The 20012-nt window shown below is 47.7% G+C and overlaps 5 protein-coding genes across 5 annotated transcripts; 4 read left to right on the top strand and 1 right to left on the bottom strand.

The window, feature by feature from the left end:
• Positions 1 to 467: 467 nt before the first annotated feature.
• GGS25DRAFT_520224 (uncharacterized protein) lies at positions 468 to 3068 on the top strand (the record flags this gene model as incomplete). Its single annotated transcript, XM_049263854.1, has 1 exon — positions 468 to 3068. One exon carries the CDS (start codon positions 468 to 470, stop codon positions 3066 to 3068), a length of 2601 nt encoding a protein of 866 aa, XP_049117404.1.
• Positions 3069 to 3796: 728 nt separating this feature from the next.
• GGS25DRAFT_484759 (eukaryotic translation initiation factor 3 subunit-like protein) lies at positions 3797 to 5356 on the top strand. Its single transcript, XM_049260482.1, has 3 exons — positions 3797 to 3946; positions 4015 to 4660; positions 4765 to 5356. Exons 1-3 carry the CDS (start codon positions 3930 to 3932, stop codon positions 4987 to 4989), a joined length of 888 nt encoding a protein of 295 aa, XP_049117403.1. The 5' UTR covers positions 3797 to 3929; the 3' UTR covers positions 4990 to 5356.
• A 1363-nt stretch (positions 5357 to 6719) lies between these two features.
• GGS25DRAFT_484756 (phosphatidylethanolamine N-methyltransferase) lies at positions 6720 to 10800 on the top strand. The gene is made up of 3 exons (XM_049260481.1): positions 6720 to 7559; positions 7634 to 10200; positions 10262 to 10800. The coding sequence occupies exons 1-3, from the start codon at positions 7370 to 7372 to the stop codon at positions 10328 to 10330; spliced, it is 2826 nt and encodes a 941-aa protein (XP_049117402.1). The 5' UTR covers positions 6720 to 7369; the 3' UTR covers positions 10331 to 10800.
• A 600-nt stretch (positions 10801 to 11400) lies between these two features.
• On the bottom strand, positions 11401 to 13544 carry GGS25DRAFT_484755 (uncharacterized protein). Its single transcript, XM_049260480.1, has 2 exons — positions 13349 to 13544; positions 11401 to 13243 (listed from the first exon to the last, which is right to left on the bottom strand). Exons 1-2 carry the CDS (start codon positions 13370 to 13372, stop codon positions 11576 to 11578), a joined length of 1692 nt encoding a protein of 563 aa, XP_049117401.1. The 5' UTR covers positions 13373 to 13544; the 3' UTR covers positions 11401 to 11575.
• Positions 13545 to 15120: 1576 nt separating this feature from the next.
• Positions 15121 to 19650, top strand: GGS25DRAFT_520220 (uncharacterized protein; the record flags this gene model as incomplete). Its single annotated transcript, XM_049263853.1, has 3 exons — positions 15121 to 15416; positions 16288 to 18872; positions 18932 to 19650. 3 exons carry the CDS (start codon positions 15121 to 15123, stop codon positions 19648 to 19650), a joined length of 3600 nt encoding a protein of 1199 aa, XP_049117400.1.
• Positions 19651 to 20012: the final 362 nt, after the last annotated feature.

Here is a 20012-nt window from a genome sequence, read left to right as displayed (position 1 = left end):
GATTATAATTCCAAAGCACGGATCAAGCACGATCGATCCGGTGGTAAATTTTTACAACACAGGGTTGCCTTGACTTCCTTCTTACAGAGTCACAGTCCCCCTCGCTTTCCCCTCATGATCTAATATCCCTTGATTTTTAACTGAATTTTTTCCGGATTCGCGCTTCTTGTTGATTATTATATTATTATGCCCTACACTTAACTTGTCACATGCCTTTAGACCTCATTCCTCTCATTGCGTCGAGTCTATTACGTTCTCTAAGCATATCTTAATATCAACTTTCTTCACGGCACACCATCTGATCTTCTACGGTCTCTGTCTGTCCGTCCGTCTCTCTCTGGGTTGCCCGACTTGCATATATACCGCCTATCCATCCACCAATAATAGTTGGACACTGTTCAGACGAACAATAGCCAATGTACCCTTGCTAACTCAGCAACGACAACTGTCGACGAATCAAATATAAAATGGCTGAAATAAACGTTACTAGCCTAAACAGCACCGGCCTGGAAGTCCCAAGCTTTGAGGCACTCCAAAATCATACACGCGATATGCGGCGAGCACGGCCACCAGACATAACCGTTTTGAAGAGTGAGAACAGAGTGCCACTACGAGCAGAGAAATTAGCGAAGCGTGAGTCCAGACTTGGTTTGAGAAATATCTTTGGCAAGTCCAAAACTGGAAAGGATGGCGGCCAAACAACGACGCAAGGGGCTTCTCCCCCACAAGAACCACCTCGACAGGGTGGAATACGTACTTCGTTAGCAGACCTCGGCAATTGGCCTCAGAGACTCCAGTCTTCTCGCTCAGAGCTGTCACTTCTAAGCTCACCGCCATCTTCAGCTGGGTTGGCCAAGGTCGAAACTCCTACGCTCTCTCGGACACGTCAGGATAGCCTTGGTGCTCATAGGGCTAAGCTTCGTCAGTCAACGGTACCGAAAACAATAGGCCCAGTCACTGGGTTTGATCCACCGCCGTTGTTCCAAATGTACCCCCAAGCGATAAAGCATGCCACGCTACCCGCGTGCGTTGCCTCCATTGATGGCCTATTCCGTCGCAGCGAGACCAAAAGTAGCTCATTATCGAATGGTGTTTCACGGGTTGATCTTGTTCAAGACCATGGTGACGTAACTGTATTTGACCGAAAGGGCGACACAGAGAAGAAAAAGAGGGCCAAGTTTGCTACGGAATGGACGAGCAAGATTTATGCGCTGGTTACGTCTGGATACCTACTCCAGTATGCGGCAGAGGGTTCATTCGATAGGTTACCCGAGAAGGTTCTCAACCTCAACCGAGACTCAGCTGCCTATGCTAGTGACCTCATCCCTGGAAAACATTGGGTTGTTCGAGTGACCTCAACCACAGACGCTGAGGGGAACCCCAATTCTGACTCAAAATCTCTCAGATCTAAGCTCGCCATGCGAGGAATCGAGAAGCGGCAGGTGTCTAATATGTTGCTTGTGTTCGATAACCCTGGTAGTATGGATTCGTGGCTTGCCATATTGAGACGGGAGATTGAGTCTCTGGGCGGTAAAAAGAAACTTTCAGAGACTGGGAAGCCCGAGGTCGGTGCCAATGCTGCAACGTTAAGAACCCAAACAAGTCAGAGGAACCTTGTCACTCGGGACTCGGCTCGCTTCTCGCGCATCATCTCACGGGATTTCTCGTGGACTCAAGAGAATGCCCTCGTGGATCCTACCGAGAACGATTTTGTAGAACACCCATTAGACCGACTGTCAGAATCGACTTTGGATGATGGCTCGAGCATGGTTTCGTCGGACGGCCAACGCCTAGATAGCCTACGTGATAGTGGAAGCAACGTAAGCAATAACCGGCTGTCCTATATCTCATCTGGGCAACGGACGATTTTATCATCGGCAGAATCGTCTCCGACAAGCTCACCTATCCGAGCGAGCTTTTCAAGTATGGGAGACGACTACCCAACCCAGACAAGCTTGTCAGTACTACCGTCAGTGCCTGAGGTTCAGCCTCAGCCTCGCCCTCGCCCTAACGCCGCGGCAATTGCCAGTCGTAGACAATCGATCCAAAAGGTGATTCCCGGGTTCGACCCTCGCCTAGATGCGAGTAGCCGTCCGCTTCCGACTACTTCAGCCTCTTTGTCCCACGGCCATGTTCCCAACTTTAGTGTGCCTCACACTGTAAATAGGCGGTATTCCTCCTTGAACTTCTCGACCGTCGCCTCCAGAGCGGATCAGCCAGAAGGGCTTGACCGGGATGGACCTATGAAACCATTCCGGAAGACTCCACCAACGAAGCCACCAACAAAGCTTTCTATTTCTCGCCCACTTTCTATTGTTATTGACCAACCGTCGCCTATGTCACCTGTCGGCTCTACTAATCGCATTCCTGTCATAAAAGTGCCCGATTCGCCTTCTATGTTCGTACCTCGGACGAGTAATGTTCCAACGCTGAGTCCGCCCGGAAGGATAGAAGTCGCTAGAAGTCTCATTCCTTCCCCGCAGATTAAGGAAGGACGACCAATCAGTCGCTCTGTGAGCCCAGGATACCGTGTCGAGACCAGCAGCCGGCCTCGACAGCGAGGCGGAACATATCCGCGGCCCGAAACAGGTAAATCCTACTTCGTTAGGCCAAAGCGAGCCAATACCATAGAATTGATAGAGGCTCCGGAGCAGATACGGAGAGCTGCTTCATCTCTGGAGATGCGGAGTTTAGCAACTCCAGGACTTGCGCAATCACTCCATAAACGCACGAGTTTGCTAGCTGAAAATCCGACTCCTCAAAATCGTAACTCAATCGCTTCTCCCCAGCAGTCCAGCTTGGCCTCTATTGAGGAGCCTGCCTACACTCTGACGCCACCGCAAATATTCTCACCTAAACGCTCGGTGCCTTCACTCAAGTCCACGCAACATGAAGCCTCGGCAAAGCAGTTCCTAGCAGTCAACTCTAGCCCAAAGGCTCTCTTGACTAGGAGGAGCATGCCTCATCTAGCCGATGGACCTCCTCCGGCTCCTCCGCCGACTTGTGCTCTTCCTCCGATCCCGATGAAGCGTCCGGTCAACCAACCCAGGAGCATCAGAGCACAATAGGTTGCTTCCCTACTTTGTTTTCCTACTTTTCAGCATTTGTGTACACTACTGTATACCTTACGACCCCTAATGACGATGATGGCGTTATTTCTTTTCCCCGAGCTCGTGTATAGACTCTACTTGCTGAAAAGACTAAAACGCACCCTTACGGGATATCTTTTTCCTTGAATTTTTTTTTTGATTGATTTCTTGTTTCCATTACGGGCGTATATGGGATTGGGCTAGGATGGAGTTTAATGATGGATTTGTACGCGAGCATGAAGCAGATGAAGACGAGGTAGAGAGATATTCTCTCTATCGCGATTATGGGTATGATTAGAAATGGCGTGTTAGATTACTGGGGATTGTGTCTGTAAGAGAACATTGAAGACATTATACTCTTACTGTCTGTAGGTACTTGTGGAGTATGGGACTATTAAGGAAAAGATTAGGGTATTATGTAGGTACATGTTACCTAGTACAACAAAGGTGTAAAAGAAAAGAAAAGTGCTTGAAGCAGCTAACTATGAACTACAATGCCAATTCCTATAATCGTGTGTGAAATGGTGAAGCTTTTAAGGTTGTGAAGTTGTAAAATACACTTAAGAAATGTAAGTGCTTAGAGGTAGTTAAGCCTCATTAGTACGAAGTATTGAGCCAGTATTGAGCCCTTCGGAGTTAATTGATAGGCGGGGCAACTCTAATCCTACCGATAAGAGAATTCGAAACCCCACACTTTAGATCGGAAACTCAACTTGGAATTTATTATTTTTATTTCCAAATCGCACAAAAAACTCACCATCATCAACCAGAACTCAATTTTATCTCTTGCGACAACCTAAAGAAAAGGAATAAAATCAAAATAAATACAAAACTGCAAATATGGCATCAAAGAACAGGTCAGCAATCACCAAAATATTTTATTTTGATATTTGGCCCCCCATTCATGTACTAATCCCCCGAATAGAGATTGGGCCGATGATGACGAAGGCGACGAGCTCATCACCGAGCTACCTCCCCCACAAACCATCCACAACAAGGATGGAACCAAGACCACCATCACTTACAGATATAACGAGAATGGTCAAAAGGTCAAGACGACCCGACGCATCCGCCTGGTGACGCACCGCGAGGTAGTTAACCCCCGCGTAGCTGAGCGCAAGAACTGGAAGAAATTTGGACTATCGGAGAAGGACGGCGCTGGCCCACAGATGGACACAACATCGGTCGCCGAGAACATCATCTTCCGCCTCAGCACCAACTGGCGCAAGGACACCAAGGACGAGGACAAGGACCCTAACGCCAACGCCATGAAGGAGCAGCTCAAGGACAAGACCGTCAAGTGTCGTATCTGTAACGGCGAGCATTTCACTGCCCGCTGTCCTTACAAGGACACCATGGCGCCTATCAACGCCGAGGGCACTGGCGATGTTGCGGCTGGCATGGGCGATGAGGCTGGCGCGGCTGCTGTGGGTACGGCCGGTGCGGGCAAGAAGGGCAGTTATGTCCCTCCTGCGCTCCGAGGAGACCGTGGCGCTGCTGGTGGCGGCGAGAGGATGGGTGGCAGCAAGTATGGAGAGCGCGACGACCTTGCAACTCTCCGTGTTACCAACGTGAGTACCTTTCTTCTTATAATCTTATTCTCCAGCCCACTCCTCTCCTTTTCTTTCTTTTTATATACCTATATACAAAATCTCTTTACTAACACATTTACTAGGTATCCGAAATGGCAGAGGAAGGCGAACTCCGAGATATGTTCGAGCGCTTCGGCCGCGTTACTCGTGTGTTCTTGGCCAAGGACCGTGAAACTGGCCTCGCCAAGGGCTTTGCCTTCATCAGCTTCGCAGACAGAACCGACGCAGTCAAGGCGTGCAGCAAGATGGACGGTTACGGTTTCAAGCATCTCATTCTTCGCGTCGAGTTTGCCAAGAAGGCTGCTTAGAAAGCTATCAGGTACCTTGGGTAGTTTATGGAATCATGGAGTCGTGGGTTCGTGGCTGGATGGCAGCCTACTGTTTAAGTAGATACCTACCCAGCATGTATAATGGACTCGTAACGAAAGGGATGGCATGGCATGGTATAACATGGGTATGACAGAATAAAATCTTACGGGCATGTTACTAGAGGAATATGCGTCAAAACCAAGGGGGGGTAAACTTGTAGCGACGATGGTCTAGCGTGCTATAAGCCAGCCCATTTCAGGTAAATGCATTTCTTCCTTTTCCTTTACAAAGAGGAATATGTATATCATGTGCTACTTCTGCGATTCTCATCGTGATATGTTTACGAAGCTTGCGGCCAAAAGTACGGACCAAAAGATATCTCAGCCCCATAGTGTGCCACTTTTCGAAGGGCTCTACCAGGTACACATTCAACGTCAAGTCCCCCACAACTCTTTCAATTATAGCACTTTAATTATATTATAGCGCACTTAGAAGCTATAATGTGCTGTAACCCATAAGTGAACTTTTGGTCCGTACCTACTTTTGGCCGCAACCTTCGTAGTTATTAGGTATATTATGATGATGTTCAATGGGTGGCTCCGAGCCGAGGGCGAGAAGCTCATCTCCACTGGTTCGTTCGTATGCGCTGCTTGGGAACCCAAGCCGCAACTCTGGTTACGGCAATCTCAAATGCTGATAAATACCAAGCCATCTGACTGCCTGGTCTAGTTACCACCCACTCACTTACTCCTTGTATAGGTGCCTATGCATGGAGCTGCAGCTTGACCAATAATCGTATATGTCGGTAGGTATAAGGCATACATAGAAAGTTGTAGGCCCAATGTATTTGCCCTTTATCCATGAATATGTACATCTAAATTCGTCTCGAAGTACTCCTCGTCAAGGACAACAGACAAAACGAAGCCCTTTACCTACATACCACAATTTGCGCCACTCGTTAACTCACCGAAACATGAATCCCTTGCCGCAAGAGGATCAAGATGACTGACTACCTCGAAAGTTGCCGACTGACTTTGTGTTAAATCTGACATTTTCCGGTTTCCCTTCTGTACATAAGAGCCGTATGTGTCATGCATGCTCAGATTGAGGATGTGAATATTAGAGGGATTAATACCTATTGTGTAGCGTATAAAATTAATGTAAATAGCAGTCAGGTGCTGCACATGTGGTCTTGACATGTGATGTCTTATGTAAGCGATGCAATAACCGAGCTACATCAGTAGTTACATGGTAACTAACTAGATGTTACATGGGATCAATGAATCATGGATAATCTATCTGGGTACATGTAACAGCTAGGTTAGGGCATTACAGGGCAGGCTAATATTAACCTTGTGCAACCCCGCCCTGCCCCTCGCGCCGTCTAGTTATTAATTATTATCAGCCAGTAACATTTCCCTTTATCAATAGTCAATCAAGAAGCGAGCACGCTTACAGCTACTACTAAAATGTACGTATTGTACATTCCAGAACGTGCCGTGCCTGTCCATCCATCCATCCATTGCATCCATTGCATCCACCCATCCACCCATCCACCCATCGAATGCGAAATGCTTGCTTGCAGGTGGCGTACATTGGAATTGAATCCTTCCTTCAGCCTCAAGGACAAATGATTGTGACCAATTCGAACCCAAGTTACACAAGGCTTTCTTTTTTTTGTCTTTTTCTTTTTTCACATGTGTTAGGTAAGACTTCCAATCCATATCTAGTTGGTTTGTAAGGACATCAATCCCGGCATTTAAAGCTAAGGCTGGAAAATTACATCACGTCTGGTCGTAGCAGCCAACATGTATAGGTACATGTACAGCAGATCCATGAATTGCATTAAATCTCAAGCAACTCACGTGGACCTCTTTACATTTTACTTCGCCCAATCGAACTCTCTGGCTTTGTCTCCCCATGTATAACTTGTACACATAAACCTGCATATTTTAAAGTTGCCAAGTGTTATTCGTTTGTTGTACATTTCCTCTCCACTTCGTCTCCGTGTGCCAAATCATTCAACGTTACCATACATCGATACAACCGGTACGGTTAGTCTACATACATACCTACACCACTCTAACACCACTACATGTAGGTACTAGGTATTGGTACATATAGTACTTAAGTCGTCTCTCTGTCTCTCTGTCAGTGAGTCTGTCTTATCTTGTCTACTCGGATACCTATCCAGTGTCAGCTACCGGTGGCCTTTCCTTACCCTAGACAACCCTCGCCATAGTTTCAACAACTATTCACTGATTTCACATGGCGGCAAGTCGACGAGGTTCATTACGTACCACCATTCAACATTAAACTACATACCTACTCAGCTACATACCCAACTACCTTAGAGTACAATACAACAAATCTCAAGGGATGATGAGTACCACCGGTGATATCTCCGCCGATGGCGCTGTCGATGGCGCTGCTGCTCCCGGCGAGCTACGCCGTAGACAGATTGACACAAATGTGAATGATGAAAGTGATAATGGCAGTGAAGAGCCAGTGACGCCAACAGCACCTACAAAACCCAGGAAGACCTATGGCCGCACCAATGACGGAACGGGTAAGTAAAGGAAAGAAATAAAATGGAATATATGAGGCAATATTGCGATACTAACCCATTGACCCTCTATGTAGTCTTCACAGTTCCTACTACCCATGACATGGTATCGCAGCTACTCGACCCAAGGGAACCCAAAAACCTATCAGATAGAATCGTCCTAGCTGTTTTGGCCATACATATTGTGACCCTTTACATGGTCCCCGATACCATTGCGTGCCCTCTATTCGCCGTTGTCTTTCTGTTTTGGCGCACATCTTACAACCTAGGCATTGGCATCCTATTACGACTCCAGTCCAATGAGAACAAATTAGTGGCTTGGGCGCAGAAATGGAAACTCTTTGAGAACCCCACCACTGGCAAGAATCCCCGCCCATGGCTTTACAAGCTCCTGAAGCGCGAATTGGAGACCAAGATCCCAGAGGACTACAAGCTTGAGGAAGCGCCAATCGAGTACAATACCTGGCTAGTCTTCAGGCGACTTGTGGACCTCATCCTGATGTGCGACTTCGTCTCGTACTGCCTGTTCGCCATTGCTTGTGCCTACCACCCCGCCGGGGAGTCAATCTATGTTACAATTGGCCGGTGGCTATTTGGATGGCTATTGATAGGATTCAACGTCTGGGTCAAACTGGATGCCCATCGTGTGGTGAAGGATTATGCCTGGTACTGGGGCGATTTCTTCTTCTTGGTTGATCAAGAGTTGACCTTTGATGGAGTATTTGAGATGGCACCTCACCCAATGTACTCGATTGGTTATGCTGGCTATTATGGCATATCTTTGATTGCGGCTAGCTATAATGTGCTGTTCATCTCTATTGTTGCCCATGCTGCCCAGCTCGCCTTTCTGGTACTTATCGAGGATCCTCACATTCAAAAGATCTACAATCCTCCCACTCGCAAGAGTGAGGTGCCCACCAGGCCTCGGATCCATAATTTGCTGGGCATCAAAAATATTGATCTATTACGAACTATAGATTATTCTTTGTTTTTGAATATGGCGCTCGTTGCTCTATTCACCGTGGTGACGCCTCAGACTCCCTTTTACCAGTCTCTTTTCGTTTCGCTCGCCCTGGCTTTTCGGTTGTGGTACTCTGTTGGACTGGGCATACTACTTACACGACAGTCGAATTCCAAAGCGTGGACTCGTCACTTCTTGAAGGTTGGAGATACACCAGAGGAAGGCTGGCGGCAATGGAAGGGTTATTATCATATATCCCAAACTTTATGCTATGTCACCTTTGCCGCGGCCTGTTGGAAGATGTACTGTGCTCCGGTCGACTGGAATTACGGGTTCGTACTGCTTAGGCATGTCATCGGTGCTAGTCTCATCGCCCTTCAAATATGGACTGCCGTGAGCATCTACGATTCTTTAGGCGAATTCGGCTGGTTCTTTGGGGATTTCTTCTTCGACCAGGGCGTCAAATTGACATACACCTCCATCTACCGTTACTTGAACAACCCGGAGAGAGTGCTGGGCACTGCTGGCTTGTGGGGTGCGGCAATTATTACATGGAGCAGATCCATATTTGCCCTGGCCTTGATTAGCCACCTGCTTACTCTTGCATTCCTCCACTTCGTCGAGAAACCGCACATGCAAAAGATTTATGGTCGTAGCCTCAGACGTGAAGCTGGCTTGACGAAATTCATCAGACGTTCCCTACCCCCGCCTGTGGTGGGATGGCAATCAAGCATGAACAAGGTTGTGGATGAGACTACCCATTTTGTGGAAGAGTTCCTCGACGCAGCCCGTCCCAAGCTAGCCGCTGGTGTTTCAACGATGGTGAGAGATACTACCGCACTATTTAACAAATACCCTGCTCGCCTCACTTTGACGAAGCTGTCACCCGATCTTGCTGGGTTCGATCCGAAGCATTACTCGCTTTCTGTAGAAGGAGAAGCATCTGGAGTCTCTGCTTTGTCAGAGCGTGCTAGTGGCAAGGAAGGCACAGCAGGCCGGTTTCCGAATAAGCTAGAGACAAAGATTTTCGAGTATGGTGCGCCGATCAAGGTCAAATGGAGGGCTCCGAAAAATCACGGCAAAAAAGATTGGATTGGTCTCTACATGGTAGCAGATAATCCCTCGCGTGAGATCACGGAGCTCTCATCCCTCGGACGATGGATTCCAACTGTGCCCAACCAGTTCGAGTCTACTACGGCAGACAAGGGCATTCTGTCATGGGACCAATCGATAGACGATTCCGAAAAGAGTGACACGACCCTTGTGAGCGGTGAGATGGTCTTTGCGGGAGACAAGCTTTGGTGGACTCAAGGTGTTTACGAGTTCCGCTACCACCATGATGGTAATCACAATGTGATGTCTATCTCACAGCCATTCGAAATTCATGTCAACAAATTTAACTACGAAGACGTCGACGCAGGTCATGAGGGTGGCCTTCAGGAGGCCATCGAGTCAGCTCTTTTGCCAGTGGTGCAGAACTGTCTGGACCGAGATCCAGACATTGCACCGAGCAAGCCTGAGGAGCCATTCGGTGGTCACGTGGAACGAGATGGGAAATATGCCAAGAGACTGGTCTACGCGATTCACCAGATGTTCGGTATTGAGTTCGCATCCGTAGTGGTTCCTGCTGATGGTAATGTGAGAAACATGGCCTGGAGGATTTGTAATGCAAAACAGGTCTTGGTAAGTGATATCCCGACCCTTTATAAATGGAAACGGTGTGGAAAACTAACATGTTCCCTAGGCACCTTACATTATGTCACCTTCGAATGGAACGTCTACGCCGGGTGCGGAGAAGGAGGATGCGTTTTGATATCTATCCTACCTTTGGTTAACTATGGGAGGTTACAACCAGCATATCCTACATTCACAACAAGCAGTGCATCAGGAGTTGATTGATTAATTGTCTGACTGAGCGCCTAAAAAAGTTAAAATCAAGACAGGAGAAAAGAAAAGTTATAGGACGGGTTTTAAGTAGGGGGGAAATGCATGTTGCATGTAGACATGGCCTTACTTGCAATTTTGTTTTGAAAGGATGAGATGAGATACCAAGAAACTTTGGAAGTCTACAATAGGGGCTTTTTTGCAAGTCTTTATCGGGTCTTTCGGGCTTTTTTGAGGCCTTCTTAGGCTTGGAGGTTAGAGGTTAGAGGTTATTGATACGAGCGTAGTTGTGAGTAGCGGTAGCGGTAGCAGCAGCAGCAGCAGCAGGAGGAGGAGTTAGTGAGGAGCGGCAAGTAGTAGGTAGTGGGAGTTAGTGAGGAGCGGCAAGTAGTAAGGAGTAAAAAGAGTCACATGCTTGTTTGTATTGTATATATGTACTAATTTCTACCCCAACATTGAATGCCGTGAAGATGATGTACGTATGTACATGCTCACTACTCACGTACAGCTAGGTTTTAGGCACGTGTGTGGCATGATTCCTTGGTTGCTCTCCTTGCCGTTGTCGTCGTCGTTGCTATTGTGGTTCTGGCTTGTTGTGCTTTGCTAGGTACCTAAGGTAACATTGAAGTCACTAGGTTAGCTAGTACCTACCTACTCGAGGGATATTAGGTAGGTACCTAAGATGATGTTGGTGAAGACTGTTAGTTATTTAGGCCTCCTTTAGGTTAGGAGAATCGAGTGTATGTATGTATGTATGTATGTATGTATGTATGTATGTAGCGTGTGAAATGGTGTTTACTATGCCTACCTACCTACCTTAGTACCTATCTATCTACTTACAAACAAACAAGTAGTCTTTATACCTTAGCAGATTTCTTAGGCTACATGTAGGTAAGCTGAACTCCAACATCACAATCTACCTAGGGACATAGGTACCTAAGTAGGCATGATATCTACGACCAAGACAAAACAGAAAGGAAGCGAAGGGAAATGAGAATATCGAGTCACATGAAGCCAGTTTATATTCTACTACTCTCTACCCCACCCCACCCTACTCTGCCTACCTAGGCAAGTACTCACCCTGCGTAGCTAGCTACCTAAGGTTAGGTAGATTACTTACCTACCACTCATCTCACCTTCTCGTCTGAATGTAACTACTACGATGTTACTACCCCTAACCTAAAGCAGGGCTCTTGAACCCATCATCCACACCTGCTTCTGAACCTCCACCCCCTTCTCCGCCTCTACCTCCCTGCATTAAGTCACCACCAAGACCAACACCGCCACCAACGCCCGCAGCACTTCCACTGCCACTCGCACTACCAACACCAGCCCGACGTGCTTTAGCCCCGGCTTTGAGCTGGTCCCATTTCTCCCGGTAGCGAACGAGGTTCGCTCTCGCCTTGTTGTAGCTCTTCTCCATTTCTTCCATCTGCCTCGATGCTACTAGGAGTTGCTCCTCGAGTTCCTGGTTCCTTCTTACGAGGGCCTCATCCGTTAGCCCCGCGCCCGCCATTGCTGGTGGCGCTTTCCCTCCAGATGCGAGTGGCGAACTAGGACGCATGAGACGCATGCTCTCGGCAAGGCGCATTCCAGAGTTTTGTGACATAGACTCGAACGCATGGAGACGCTTGCTCAGTTTATCCAGCATGTCCTTTAAGCCTTTATTCTCGAGATACAGCTCTTCAACCATGTTGGTGAGATCTTTATCGGCACGGGCCTTACCCGACAACTTCTGGAGTGCAGGCGAGCGTGGGATTTGGGATTCCCTGGCGTCGACAAAGTCTTCGTCGTCGGGGTCTTGAAGTAGGACACCTGCGGCACCCTGGGCTTCCATTCGGCGCTTCTCTTTGTCTGCGAAAGTAAGGATGCTTGCGTACGAGGCGGTATGACCGCTGGTAGGGACAACGTAGAACGAGTCGTTGGCCGACTGTCCATCGCGAGCCACAGCTCGAAGAGCTGCCCTGGAATATATCTTTTTCAGATCAGGTTCAGCGGAAACATAGGGGGATCCTCGGACCCTATTTCGCTTCGGGGCTGGTGACTCGGGAGCCGGGACCGGGGCCGGTGGTTCTTCAACTTGGTCCTCGCTTATCAAGGGCAGTCCGGCAAAGGCAAGCGGAGCGGAAATCCTATTAATGATACTACCAAATGCGCTGTAGAACCTTGAAAAACCCTCATCGGTGGTGTTTGTAGCACTTTCTGCTCGTCCTTTACCAGTGACACCATCCTGTTGGGTAGCATTGGACCGTCTAGTAGCTCTTTCACTATCTGGAGATGTGATGGCATTTGGTTTGTCGGAGTTATCTAGCATAGTTTGCATTTTGGTTCTTGGGCCGCTTCTTCGAGATGCCGTCTCCATATTGCCGGGAGCCTCGGTATTAGAAACACTAGGGCTAAGAGGCTGGGACCTATACTTGGAACGGATACCCCGGGCAGAAGCAAGATTGTTGGCGATGGAGGCCCCCAAATCACGAGGAGGATATCGCGGCTGCTTGGTTAAGGTCGGCAAAGGCTGTGGATTTTTCTCGTTTGAAGCCTCGTTGGCGTCATGTTTTGTGGGAGATGAAGATGTAGTCGTAGCAGACTCATCTTTTTCGCTGGGCTGAGAGTCATCTTCGGAGGTAGCTTGTGACGTTGGCTGTTGGTTGGGGAGCTGAAGAAGTTCAGATAGTCGTCGATGATGCTGCTCAAGCAATTTCAAGGTACGTAAAGCCTCAACGCTGCTGGTATTCTTAGCAGCGTTGGCAAATTCGCCGGCAGCTCTAGTATGCTCATTGACTGCAACGGTGGTATCAGATGTGTGGGTGGCCACTGATGCGGCTCTCGCATGGTCATGCGCCTGTGATTCGATGAGCTCCGGCTACGGCTAATGGCTAATGACTATGGTGAATGGTAGGAAGGGGCATGCATCGTTGGAAGAGATATCAAGATAAAGGAATCCTACCTTGATCAGGGGAGATGACTCCATATTGTGAGGCGAAGTAATAGCGTTAATGTGATTCAATATTGATGGTTTAAGCACCTCATAAAAAACATTTGAGGTACGGTGGTCCGTATCCGCGTATGGATGTGTAGTCGTCGGCAGGATGTGGATAGCTAGGGGTGTGTAAAGAGGAAAATGGATTACGAAGTGCGAATTTAGCAAATGGAGCGAGCGGGGTGGGGGAAGTTTAGGGGGGGACCCATTTAATTTTAGTTATCGTGCTTCAATTCAAGTTTAACGTTGTTAGCCTGGTACTATGTACTGCATTGTACTAGGTAGCCTTTACATGCACCAGTGAGTAACTAGTTCGTAGTACGTACCACGCTGCAGGCCCTCTTTGGTAGTAGCTATTTGGTAGGTGCAACATGAAAAGGGAGAGAGAAACATTGAAGTACTTTAAGTTATTAACAGTAGTTAACTGGTACATATGTAGTAGACTAGTAGTTAGTGTAACTGGTACATAGTCACGACACACACAACAAAACACAACACAACACAACACACAACAACGCACAGTCTGCGACTTCCCATGGATCTCATATCTTGCATGCTAGTTACCAATTTGATCTTTTCATTGGGAGATTTTAATTATAGTGGGAGCATATATTCCGATGCCCACAGAAGTTTGGACGGCATCTACCGTGTCAGCCACTCCCAGCCAGTAGGTACTAGTAGTACTAGCTAGTTAAGTACTATCTAGCATAAGCATAGTAGGCTAGCCTGGCTAACATGCACCATGACCATACATATTATCGCCCCCTGGCCCCGCAGTGGGTTATGGCTACATTGGCTAGACCTTTCCACGGTCCCTTCCCCTTCTAGTTCTTCTTTGTTACACCTCATTTATGTAGGGTAGTGGCTGGTAGGTATTCAAGTGCATGCCATGTGTAGTATTGTACGATACATACATAGTTACATATGTACTAGCAGCAGGTAGGTACGTATGTTATTAAGGAAGTTGTATCTACTATCTACATAGGGGCTTCGGTAGTCTGATTCATGAAGCTTTCCAGGTTCAATGTTGTTCAATGAGCGAGTGTCGGGAACAAAGTGGGTTTCGTCTTGCGTCGTAAGCATTAACATGTTCATTACTATACCACTCACCTATTCACATCGTCCATAAACTCCCTATATCTCCAGCTTTGAATGTCGAAATCTTTCAAATTACATACATAGTGCTATCTAAGCTTAGGAATTGTAGTTCCCCGAAACCGAAAAGAACATCACTTGGTCAACTACTACTAGTTAGTAGTACCTAATCAATTAAGCAACTGACTTCCTCTATCCAATTAAATGCAAGGGCGAGACTAAAGACTATGACGACAGTCATCGCGATAAAGTGGTAATAGCTACATACGCTACTACATACTACATTACATGATTACAGTACTTGACTTACCTAGTAGTAAGTACTGACCCAGGGATCTAGTAGTTAGCGCACTAGGTATCCGACCTCTCTCAAGTCTCAACACGATAATTCGACAATTCAGATTCCCAAGTCTTTGTTTCATAAGTGTATACTACCTACATAGTATTCAACTTCATTTATTACCTTTTATCTACCTACCTAGGTAAAGGATAGGACAGAATATCGACATATCGGAATATTCCTGTCCGAACTTTTATGATACAGTATCTCTAGCTTCCTGCTGTGTTACCGACGCCGCTTCAGCCATAATTGCTTGCTGTTAAAAGTCATCGTCGTCATCAAGCAACGGCTGCCGACCAACGCCATGGACGTCGCAAGCAATCATAACCCTGATACTATTAAGGTTGGCAAGCTCCTCCCCAAGAACTTGGCTACCAAGCGATGGAAGAAACAACCTTCGAATGAGAGTTTCCGATCGACAGCTAGTAGCGAGGAACATCCCCGTGGAAGAAGTCCAAATAGTCGTGGCCGTGAGCGAACCTATCCTATTATGAGATCCAACGACATGGCGGAAGAGGATGAAGATGGGAACCCCAATGCCAATGCCAATGCCAATGCCAATGCCAATGCCAATGCGTACTATTCCGACGAGGAAGACCCGTAAGTTGTTATTCTCATCTTATCTCTCTTCTTTCATCATCATTATCATCATCTCTACGAATTTCAATCTTTAACTATTCTTGATTTATCTTTATTTTTCATATATCATTTATTCCCGGTTTATCTACCTATGTACATCCCCGTGTCGTATGTATCCATCCATCCATCCATCCAGATCAGATCAGATCATCATATCCAACCTTCTACATACTGTAGGTGTGCCTACGGGGGACCTTTACCCCTCTATCCGAGCCTACCAGTCTCTCAACACCGCCTTGTTTATTCTCCTCAAGCCCCCTTGAATTCAAGGGTAAGGTAGCTTATTCGATCTTCCATATCACACATAACACAACAGCCTTAAGTAAGTTGCACTTAAAATGAGCAAGTTATTATTAACTTGTGCTCATATCCCAATATCCCAATATCCCAAATCTCATCCGAGCTATTAAAAGGGAGTGTAAGTCTAGTGGACTCCACTTACAAGGTTCTAAGTGAACGGCTTCTACCTTTTTTTTTAATAACCACCTAACTATTCTTATTAAGAGCTTTGATTCTTTACGTACCTACATACCTACTCACTGTAATCAGTGCTGTCACCGTACTGCCACAGTACCTATTGACTGCCCACTGCTTGTGCTTTTCATATTACCCTTACCTTATTATCTTAAAGTTGCAGCCGTTTCATCAAAACAACGGTACCGTGGCTTTGCTTCTATAAAGTATCATAGCTGCATAGAAAGAACAAGGTTCGACAGAAGGAAGAAGAGCACGGTTCATCCATCTGTCCCATAACTTCATCAAATAACAAATAACTAGTCAAAGACATTAGATTAAAAAAAGTCATTCTAATTATTCTAATTGCTCCTCATAGGTCCTCAATTAGACCCACCTTTCCTTCAACCCACCCATCCCAAATTGGACAACTGACAACATCGTCGCCTATAATTCAAGCCGATCACCTTCCCGAGATCCAACATCCGGATCAAGACGAACCAAACAACCTTTCACGTTCTGTCACCTACTCCGCTAGTAGTAGCTTATCTAACGAGCCGGCTCGTCAATTATCTGCTACTAAGACTGCTTTGGAGCCACCGAGGGATTCGTCTACGCAGCGCTCGAAATCACCCACCAGTAGATTCAGGGACGTCTTCAAAAGTAAAAAGAACGGTGGCAACAGTAGTGTGCAGGACCTCAATAGCGAAACCCAAATAGACCCTCCGAATTACGAGTTATCGAACGCGTCATCCCGAAGGTCGACCGCCGCATCTGTCTCCCGTCCAGGCTCTAGCATTGCTTCACAGTCCGACCTTAATGTCAACGTCCCCAAGGTAGCATCTACAACTGAACGGTCACGTCCGTCTAGAAGCCCGGCGCCTATCGACACCTCCGTCCAACCTGTCCGTCCTCGCACTCCTCAGCCGTCCGAGCCCCCAGCTCCCGTTATTGTCAATACACCGCCAACTCCAACCGAGTCTCATCACTCGCATCACTCGCGGAAGAGTTCGTCCGCTAGCGCCAATTCCCTTCCCAATGTGGTGGTTTCTTCCTCGAGCAACAATAATACTATATCGCATCGAAGAAGAAGGTCAGGATCGACTAATAGTTTAGGACCGAGCAAGCTATCGAATATTACGTTAGCTCCTCTAACACCAACCCCGGAAAATCCGGGACCTCTGACACCTGGAGGTGGCTTTTTCTCTAGCATGCTCTCTGCTGCCCAAACTGCTGCCAATTCTTTAAGTACCTCTATAGCCAATTCCAATATCGGATCCGGTGCGAACAAACCCAAGCCGAACGTTCCCAGGGAGACGCGATCGAGCGAAGACGACAAAGTGGAAGTCGAACCATCTGCTGGACAGGGGGGCGCCATGGGTGATAAGGAGCTTGCTGTCAAAACCCTTGGGAAGGGTGATCTAAGTTTGAGCCAGTTAGGTATTCCGGAGCCTGGAAGTACTGCAGTTACACCGACCACTTCTAAATTCTCTGAATCTACTACAGATGTGCGGGCTCGCTCGGAATCGGCGCCGGCAGACGTAACATCCCCCACGGAAGATGGCCAATCGGAAGACCTTACCATAGGACCACCGCCCGTCTACGAGACAGCTGTCACGACACCTCCTACGAGCTTGTATGAAGGGAAGGCCGGGATCCAACGTAGTGGTAGCATTAGGAGTGCTATTAGCCGGAGGAGAAAGCGTGGTAGTACTGGAGGGACTGCAGGTACCGGAAACACCATCGGCGCTGCTATTGCCGCAGCTAATGCTAACGTCGCCCACCCCCCAGGTGCCCCGAAGCTTACCGGGTTTGCCGTGGCGAGTAAGAAGCGCAACCGGGATTTCCATGTTTTGTTCAAGAGCGTACCGGACGACGACTACCTCATAGAAGACTATAGTTGTGCACTTCAACGAGAGATCCTCGCACACGGCCGACTGTATGTCTCGGAAGGCTACTTGTGTTTTAGCAGCAACATTCTTGGATGGACTACAACTCTGGTCATTAGCTTCGACGAGATCGTGTCTGTTGAAAAACGCAGCACTGCTTTGGTTTTTAGGAATGGTCTTATGATTACCACGCTCCACGCAAAGCATGTGTTTGCTAGCTTCACTAGTCGTGATTCCACCTACGACCTCATTGTTAATATCTGGAAGCTTGGCCATCCCTCTCTACAAAGCTCGTTGAATGGCGTTTCGTTAGAAGGCACGGGCGGTGACAAAACTGAGAAGGTTGAAGACGCCGAAGTGGTGGTCGGAAGCCGGAGCGGTACAGCATCTGAAGACGAGGGGAGCGATGATGGAGATGATGTGTACGACGAAGACCAGGACGATGATAACGTACCCGAGGCAACACAAACCAGCGAAGTAAGCCCAGCCGATACGGATGGTGAGAAAAGTGGCGCGAGGAAGGTATCAGGTGCAGTGACAAACGGAGCTGTTGAGAAGACAGATCTTGCCCCTGCACCTTCCGGACCAGCTGACTATCCAGGACCAGCCACCCACGCCCCGACAGACTGCGGTGATACTGATGCCCACTACGACATAGTCGTTGGTGACGATATTGTGGCTGCCCCATTGGGCAAGGTGTATAACTTGATGTTTGGACCTGCATCTGTCGCGTATATGGGAAAGTGGTTGACAGGCGAGCAAAAATGCACTGACTTACAGATGGAAGACAAGAAAGGCTTAAGCCAAGACAACAAGAGCCGGGGATTTAGTTATATCAAGCCGCTATATGCTTCGATAGGGCCCAAGCAGACCAAATGCATAGTCACCGAATCGCTAGAGAACATGGATCTCGAGAAGAGCGTCAACGTATTGGTGACAACGCAGAATCCAGATGTGCCTAGCGGCAATGTCTTTTGCGTAAAGACAAAATACTGCTTGTCTTGGGCAGAGAACAACTCTACTCATGTAACAATCAATTGTACGATTGAATGGAGTGGCAAGAGTTGGCTAAAAGGTAAGAGACTCTAACTCTATGCATGATCTGATGTAAGAACGAAACTCACCATTTCATAGGACCTATCGAGAAGGGTGCCAAGGATGGCCAAACACAATATTGTAAAGATCTCTTTGCAAGCTTAAAAGCAATGGTATCCTCTGGCCCTCGTCCCGCTGCTGCCAATGGTGCAGTAACAAAGGGGGGCAAGAAGAAGCGAGTCAAGGGCAAGCTTCATCAGGCTTCCAAGGAGAGCCTGGTTAGCCCAGCTGATTCGACAGTGTCCAAGTCTCAAGATTGGGGCTTACTTGAACCACTCCACGGAATTCTTGGACCAATCGTTGACATTATAGGGCCGCTCCTCACCGGCAATGTCGTTTACGGACTATTAGTTGGATTGCTGGTAGCAACGTGGTTTGGATTCGGCTCTAATTCCCAGCCTCGGGGCGCACCGTATGGGCGTGAGCTAGGCTTTATGGGATATCCGGAGCGTGCCATTGCCTACGAGGAGGTCTGGAGACGCGAAGAAAGCGATATGTGGGACTGGTTAGAAGAGAGAGTAGGCCTTCACCGCATGAACGAAGGAGTCATCCCCCCTAGGAAGAAGATGATGGAGCCGCGGACGGTGGAAGAGAAGTTGCGCGAAGAACGAATGAACGAACGGGAAGTCGAAGAAGCCATCAAGGTCACAGAAGAGAAGTTACAAGTGTTGAAGTCCTTCATGGACCGGAAGAAGGGGCCACAAAAGTCAGGAGATTATAGCAGGCCAACTACGAAAGTCCCAACAACCGAGAGGTAACAGCCTCGAAGCATTGCGGGGAAAAGGGAAGGAAGGAAAGAAGAGGAGAGAAGAATTAGTGATTTCTTAACTACACATAGACAGAACAGCACAGCACAGCACAGCACAGCACAGCACAGAAGAGCTCCAACAGCCGATCTCATATGTCACCAAACCTGGACGACGACGCCACGACAAAGCACATTTGATTTGTTTTTATGTAGCTCATAACTACTAGGTACCTACCTACCTACTTAGCCTGTACAGTACTAGACGGTTGGGGGAAAAGTATCATTGGGTTCGCCTCAGCGGTCTGGACGTTTGGTTACATTTTGGCAGAATTGATCTTGTAATACAAGGGAATAAAATATAGGTAGACTTGT

This window comes from Hypoxylon fragiforme (assembly GCF_022984875.1).
Source record: "Hypoxylon fragiforme strain CBS 206.31 chromosome Unknown GGS25scaffold_4, whole genome shotgun sequence".
Lineage (NCBI taxonomy): Eukaryota > Fungi > Ascomycota > Sordariomycetes > Xylariales > Hypoxylaceae > Hypoxylon > Hypoxylon fragiforme.
Note: the sequence above shows the minus strand (reverse complement) of the source record. Positions and strands in the feature narration are given on the sequence as shown.

Bases quoted from the DNA above. Each gene is read 5' to 3' on its own strand.
- GGS25DRAFT_484759 (XM_049260482.1), top strand. The intron at 4,661-4,764 runs GTGAGTACCTTT...CACATTTACTAG, and splicing joins CAACTCTCCGTGTTACCAAC to GTATCCGAAATGGCAGAGGA.
- GGS25DRAFT_484756 (XM_049260481.1), top strand. From the start codon at position 7,370: ATGATGAGTACCACCGGTGATATCTCCGCCGATGGCGCTGTCGATGGC. The intron at 7,560-7,633 runs GTAAGTAAAGGA...CCCTCTATGTAG, and splicing joins CCGCACCAATGACGGAACGG to TCTTCACAGTTCCTACTACC. The intron at 10,201-10,261 runs GTAAGTGATATC...CATGTTCCCTAG, and splicing joins GTAATGCAAAACAGGTCTTG to GCACCTTACATTATGTCACC.
- GGS25DRAFT_484755 (XM_049260480.1), bottom strand. From the start codon at position 13,372: ATGGAGTCATCTCCCCTGATCAAG. The intron at 13,244-13,348 runs GTAGGATTCCTT...ATCGAATCACAG, and splicing joins AGTCATCTCCCCTGATCAAG to GCGCATGACCATGCGAGAGC.